This window comes from Melanerpes formicivorus, unplaced genomic scaffold, assembly GCF_026170545.1.
Source record: "Melanerpes formicivorus ecotype bairdi unplaced genomic scaffold, bMelFor1.0.p_v2 SCAF_752, whole genome shotgun sequence".
NCBI classification, from domain to species: Eukaryota; Metazoa; Chordata; class Aves; order Piciformes; family Picidae; genus Melanerpes; species Melanerpes formicivorus.
In genome coordinates this window covers 53347-59998 of record NW_027143104.1, presented here as the reverse complement: position 1 = coordinate 59998, position 6652 = coordinate 53347, and the positions used below count along the sequence as shown (strand labels likewise).

The following is a 6652-nucleotide window of genomic DNA, read 5'->3' as shown; positions in this document are numbered from 1 at the left end:
CAGCAGCAGCAGCACCAGAGGCTGAGCAGCAGGGGCTGAGCAGCAGCAGCACCAGCACCAGAGGCTGAGCAGCAGCAGCAGCAGCAGGGGCTGAAAAGCAGCAGCAGCAGCACCAGGGGCTGAGCAGCAGCAGCAGCAGCAGCACCAGGGGCTGAGCAGCAGCACCAGCACCAGAGGCTGAGCAGCAGCAGCAGCAGCAGGGGCTGAGCAGCAGCAGCAGCAGCACCAGGGGCTGAGCAGCAGCAGCAGGGGCTGAGCAGCAGCAGCAGGGGCTGAGCAGCAGCAGCAGCAGGGGCTGAGCAGCAGCAGCAGCAGCACCAGGGGCTGAGCAGCAGCAGCAGGGGCTGAGCAGCAGGGGCTGAGCAGCAGCAGCAGCAGCACCAGGGGCTGAGCAGCAGGGGCTGAGCAGCAGCAGCACCAGCACCAGAGGCTGAGCAGCAGCAGCAGGGGCTGAGCAGCAGCACCAGGGGCTGAGCACCAGGGGCTGAGCAGCAGCAGCACTAGCACCAGAGGCTGAGCAGCAGCAGCAGCAGCAGGGACTGAGAAGCAGCAGCAGCAGCACCAGGGGCTGAGCAGCAGCAGCAGCAGCAGCAGGGGCTGAGCAGCAGCAGCAGCAGCAGCAGGGGCTGAGCAGCAGCAGCAGCAGCACCAGGGGCTGAGCAGCAGCAGCAGCAGCACCAGGGGCTGAGCAGCAGCAGCAGGGGCTGAGCAGCAGCAGCAGCAGGGGCTGAGCAGCAGCAGCAGCAGGGGCTGAGCAGCAGCAGCACCAGGGGCTGAGCAGCAGCAGCACCAGGGGCTGAGCAGCAGCAGCACCAGGGGCTGAGCAGCAGCAGCAGCACCACAGGCTGAGCAGCAGCAGCACCAGGGGCTGAGCAGCAGCAGCACCAGGGGCTGAGCAGCAGCAGCAGCACCACAGGCTGAGCAGCAGCAGCACCAGGGGCTGAGCAGCAGCAGCACCAGGGGCTGAGCAGCAGCAGCACCAGGGGCCGAGCAGCAGCATGATCCTTGCAGTGTCCTCACCCTGGCCCCGTGGAGCAGCCCAGGGATGGTGTTTTGGGGGGGTGGGCATTTTAGCATTCAACAGCCCCAGGATCCTGGGAAGTGCCTCCCTGCTGCTCCCCACCTCTGCTCTTGCACACTGAACACATCCCAGGTCCCTGCCTGCTTCCCAGGTCCCTGCCTGCTTCCCAGGTCCCCCACTTTGGGAAGAGTTTGGCTGGGAGTGGAGTGGTCCCTCTTGGCCCAGCACTAGCTCCTGTCTCAGGCAGCATCTTGAAGACTCAGAGAATTGGGTTTGGTTGGAAGAGAGCTTGCAGCTCATGAAGGCCAACCCTTAACCCAGCACTGCCAGGTCACCACTGAACCATGGCCCTCAGCACCACACCTCCACAGCTCTGAAACCCCTCCAGGGATGGAGGCTCCACCACTGCCTGCTCCAGGGCTTGACAACCCTTTGGAGGGAAGAAATTGCTCCTCATGGCCAACCTAAACTTCTCCCTGCCTTGAATTGCTCACACTAACCACAGGGATGCAAACAAGCCTGAACTCCTGCTTGCTTTAGGGTGGTTCTGTGAGAGGCCAGAGCCATTTCACCAGCAGGCACTAATTAGCAGCATGACCTTTGTGTTAGACCAGGCCTAAAACATCCAGACAAGCCCAGGGAGAGAGTCAGAAGCTTGAGCCAGGATGGAGAGTGGGGGAAGACAGTGGTGCCTTCAGCTCCCCAAAGCCCCAGGATCTACTCTGGCTCCAGAGCAGCAATGAGGCTGGTTGGGTTGTTCCTGGTGGTGAATCCATTGCAGAGGGAGCCTAACCCAGTCCAGTTTTGCCCTTTCTGCCTTAGATGAAGTCTAAACCCAAGCAGCAGAGAGGTCTGCAGGAGCCAGCTGGAGTTTTCTAGGTCACAGAAACGTGAGGGCTGATGCAGGAAGGAGCTAACCAGGCATGATGCACAGCTGCAGCTGCTCATCCTGGGCACCAGGCTGCCAGCCTGCCCCATCCTCATCCCCAGCTCCATCCCCAGCTCCACTCTCATCCCCATCTCCATCCCCAGCTCCACTCTCATCATCCCCACAAGCAGGCTGTGCTCTGTCCTGCCCCACAGTGTGGATGTGGTCCATGCCCCCAGACTGAAACAGCCCAAATCCTGCACAGCCCTGCTGGGGCAGAGCCTCTCTGAGCTCCTGCCTCAGGCTCACCATCCTTGTTGTCACAGAATCCCAGCGTGGTGGGGGAGGGAAGGAGCCTCTGGGGATCACCCAGTCCAACCCCCTGCCCCAGCAGGGCTCCCACAGCAGCTTGCCCAGGAGCACAGCTCCCAGCTGGGGTTGGGAGCTCTGCAGAGCAGGAGACTCCACGACCTCTGTGGGCAGCCTGCTCCAGGGCTCAGCACCCTCACACCAAGCAAGTTTCTCCTCCTGTTCAGCTGGAACCTCCTGGGTTCCAGGTTGTGGTCTCTGTCCCCTGTCCTGTTGCTGGGCACCACAGACAAGAATTTGGCCTCACCCTCTTGCCCCCCAGCCTTTAGCTCCCCTCTGGGGCTGCTCTTCTGCAGGCTCTCAGCCCCAGGGCTCTCAGCCTTTGCCCCTCACAGAGCTGCTCCAGGCCCCTCAGCATCTTCGCAGCCTCCTCTGGACTCTCTCCAGCAGTTTCCAGTTTCTCTTGAACTGGGGAGTCCAGAACTGAACCCAGCACCCCAGATGTGGCCTCACTGGGGCAGAGTAGAGGGGAAGGAGAACTCTTCATGCACCCCAAGAGACCATTTGCCCTGCTTGCCACAAGGGCACATTGCTGCCTCATGGGCAACCTGACCAGCAGCACTCCCAGGTCCTTCTCTGCAGAGCTGCCTTCCTCACCCCTTAACCTCTACTGGTGCTGGGGTGCAGCACCCTGCACCTGCTCCTGTTGGGGTGCAGGACTCTACACCTGCCCTGGCTGGGGTGCAGGACCCTACACCTGCCCTGGCTGGGGTGCAGGACCCTGCACCTGCCCCTGTTGGGGTGCAGGACTCTACACCTGCCCTTGCTGGGGTGCAGGACCCTGCACCTGCCCTTGCTGGGGTGCAGGACCCTGCACCTGCCCCTGTTGGGGTGCAGGACCCTGCACCTGCCCCTGTTGGGGTGCAGGACTCTACACCTGCCCTGGCTGGGGTGCAGGACTCTATCCCTGCCCTGGTTGGGGTGCAGGACCCTGCACTTGTCCTGGCTGGGGTGCAGGACCCTGCACCTGCCCCTGTTGGGCTTCAGGAGGTTCCCCTCCACTCACCCAGCCCAGCTCTCCCTGGATGGCAGTTCTGGTGCCCACCAAGCTGGGTGGCACAGGAGCTCTCAGCCAGGCAACAACTGCTGCTCCCAGCCTGGAGCAGCCCAGGGGGCAGAGGGAGGTGACCAGACACTGGCCAGCCACAGGCCAGCAGGCCCACGGGGGTGTGCTCAGGGCCCAGCCAGCACGGGGCACGTCCTGGGCTGGTTGCCACACGCTGCAGCATGGAGCAGGACCTGCTGTTTGCAGAGGGCAGCCAGCAAATGCCACCCCCTGGGCTGTGTTTGCTCAGAGCAGAGGCAGTGGCCTGCCCCAGCCCAGCTCCCAAGGTGGGGTCAGGTCAGCAGCTGCTCTTGCTGGGGGGGAGGGAAATCATCACAACTGGAAAGCAAAACTGTGCCTGGTGCACCCCCAGCCTGGGGCAGCCTGGGGTCCACACAGGGCTGGAGCCACCTGTGCTGGCCAAGGCTGGAGATTTGTTGCCCTGGGAGTGCTGCTCCTGCTTTGCTTGCAGTGGATAAACCACACACCCCCACCCCAACACCCCTCCCCCCTTTATCCCCGAGGTGCCAGCCCCTCCCCAGTGCACATCCCAGGCTGGGCTGCATGTGGAGCAGAGTGGAAGCAGCCTCCTGACCCAGGCTGCCAATGCTGCTGGCTCCAGCCAGCCCCTGAGGGTCAGGGGTGACTGTCTGCCAGCCCCAGCAGGGGCAGGGATGTCCCCAGGGGCAGGACCTGGCCTGCTCACAGGTCAGAGGATGGTTGGGGTTGGAAGGGAGCTCTGGAGACCACCCACAGCAGCTTGCCCAGGAGCACAATGGCCAGGGGGGGGTTGGAATCTCTCCAGAGGAGACTCCACAACCTCCCTGGGCAGCCTGCTCCAGGGCTGCTGCAGCCTCACACCGAAGAAGTTCCTCCTCACCTTTAGAAGGAGCTTCCCATGCCCAGGTTTCTGCACTTACCTGCTCCTGGAGCCAGCAGCCAGTTCCAGGCTCCACCACAGGCATCCCACAGCCATCCTTGCCCTGCTCAGTGCTGGCAGCAGGGCACTCAGGCTCCAAACCCCAGTGCAGCACCCAGCACTTGGCCTTGTTGAAGCTCAACCCATGGATCCAGCCTGGCCAGATCCTTCTGCAGAGCCTCCCTGCCTTGGAGGGAGATCCTCAGTGCCAGCCAAGGAGCAAGGGCACCATCACCACTCACCCCCCCCAGTGCTGGCATCTCCCAGACCTGCAGCAGTGTGATCCAAGGGCAGGACCCCCCCCAGCCCCAGGGGAACAACAGCAGGAAGCACCAGCTCGAAATGCCACTTTATTGAGAGAGGCTGGAGGGCATCTCCTGGGGCTCAGCTCCTCGGGAAGCTGGTCTCTGCCACACATCTTTCTGGTCTCTATTTGCACTTTGGAAGGAAACTGTGGGGCTGGAGAGCAAAGCCAGTGCCTGGCAGGAGGTGATGGCTGGGGGCTCCACCCAGCAGCTCTGCCCCCCCAGCACGGAGAGGGCAGAGCCGGAGGGGTGGCGCCCAGGGCACGGCGGCGGTGCCAGGACAGACGGACCTTGACTTGACAGCAGCAGCAGTGACAGGCGGTGGGAGGAAGAGGGGGAGATGCTGGCAGCCCCCCCAAAGTGCAGAGAGCTGGGGAAGAGGAGATGGAAGCTTCCACAGCGGGGTGAGGGAAGTGAGGAGTCCGCAGCGTAGCCCTTCCTCAGGTGGGGTCGCCCCCGGAGCTCAGCCGGGTGGGACGCGGCTGCAGGAGGAGGCAGCCCGGCTCAGGGCACCAGGCTGGCAGTGAGGGCAGCACAGAGCCATGGGTGCAGTCTCCTGTCCACTCCTCTGCCTGTACCTGGTGCCTGGGTGGCCTCCACAGCCCTCGTGTGGCAAAGTGCAGCTCCAGTCTCGCGAGGCACTGGCAGCGGTGGGACCGGCCTGCCCCCCAGCCTCCAGCCTGCCCCCCAGCCTCCAGCCTGCCCCCCAGGCTCCCCCCTCCACCCACAGCAAGGCTGCTGGGAGTGAGGCTGCTTGGGAAGCAAATGGCCTTGGGATCCCCCAGCTGGCCCTTTCCTCTCCTGTCTGAGCTGGAGGCCCCCTGCCAGCCTAGGTGTGATGGTCACGGCGTGCTCCTGGGGTCACAGCCGGCATCCCCCAGAGACCAGCCCCGGCCCTTTGCCCCTCCCAGGCTGGGCCATCCCTGCTCTGCCTTCTCATGGAGGCTGGCAAAATCCCAGCCTGGGGAGCCCCCTGGAGCAGCAGGGCAGGAGGTCCACCCCCATCCCCTCAGGGCCAAGTCACTCCCCCCCCTCTGAAGCCCCCAGACGCTGACCTCGGCACGCCCCAGGCACCGACCTTCAGCCTCAGCCTTCCGCCACCACCTGCCTTGCCTAGAAGGGGTTTGGAAGACCCCCACCCGCGGGGGGGCACTGCACAGAGTCTCTCAGCTCTGTCCATGCAGCAGAATGTGGCTTTCCTGGGGGGCTTCTGCAGCTGCTACACCAAGGTGAAGCTGACAGACCACCCATCTTCTATCCAGGGAAGAGGCCAGCGGGGGCCCCGGCGCACACACGCTGTACAGAGGAGCAGGTTGCTAAAGAGGCTGCAAGAGCAGTCCTGGAGGTGTCCAGCCATGGCTCACGAGGAGCTGTGGGCCTTGGGACGAGTGTGCAGGGTCTGCAGTGGCTTGCTCTGGGCACTTGATGAACTTTCCAGCAGACAGCCCCCGGTCACTGCACCCCTTCCTCCTCCACGTACGTCGAGGGGAACCAGCCGACCTGGGGGGGAGGAAAGGGCAGAGGTGAGCTGGGGAGCAGGGAACTGCAGCAGAGAGCTGCTTGGCTTGGCTGAGACCTTTCAGATCGTCAGCTCCAACCCTTAGGATCATAGAAATCAATAAGGTTGGAAAAGACCTCAGGGGTCATCGAGTCCACCCTGTCACCCAACGCCTCCTGACTACTAAACCATGGCTCCAAGGGCCACATCCAAGCCCTTTTGGAACACCTCCAGGGCTGGGGACTCCACCACCTCCCTGGGCAGCACATCCCAGTGGCTAACAACTCTCTCTGTGAAGAACTCTCTCCTCACCTCCAGCCTTAACCCAGGGCTGCCAGGGCACCACTAAACCATGGCCCTCAGCCCCATGCCTCCGCAGCTTTACGACCCCTCCAGGGCTGGGGACTCCACCACCACCTCCCTGGGCAGCCTGCTCCAGGGTTTGCCAGCCCTTTTGGGGAAGAAATTGTTCCTCATGTCCAACCTAAACCTCCCTTGGTGCAACTTGAGGCCATTTCCTCTCCTCTTATCCCTTGGGCGAGGAGACTGAGCCCCACCTGGCTCTGATCCCGCTCGGGGTCGGTGAGGAGGACTTCCCTCAGCCTCCACTTAACGGTGGGCAGGTTG

At 63.3% G+C, this 6652-nt stretch overlaps 1 protein-coding gene across 1 annotated transcript in view; it reads right to left on the bottom strand.

Moving 5' to 3' along the window:
• Nucleotides 1–5255: 5255 nt before the first annotated feature.
• LOC137460773 (guanine nucleotide exchange factor VAV2) overlaps nt 5256–6652 on the bottom strand; it is a gene marked incomplete at its 5' end in the record, with an annotated part of 51423 nt that continues 50026 nt past the window's right edge. Inside the window, one exon of the mRNA XM_068170892.1 lies at nt 5256–6027. Within this exon, the coding sequence (XP_068026993.1) occupies nt 5980–6027 (48 nt within the window). The remainder of the gene's footprint in view (nt 6028–6652) is intronic.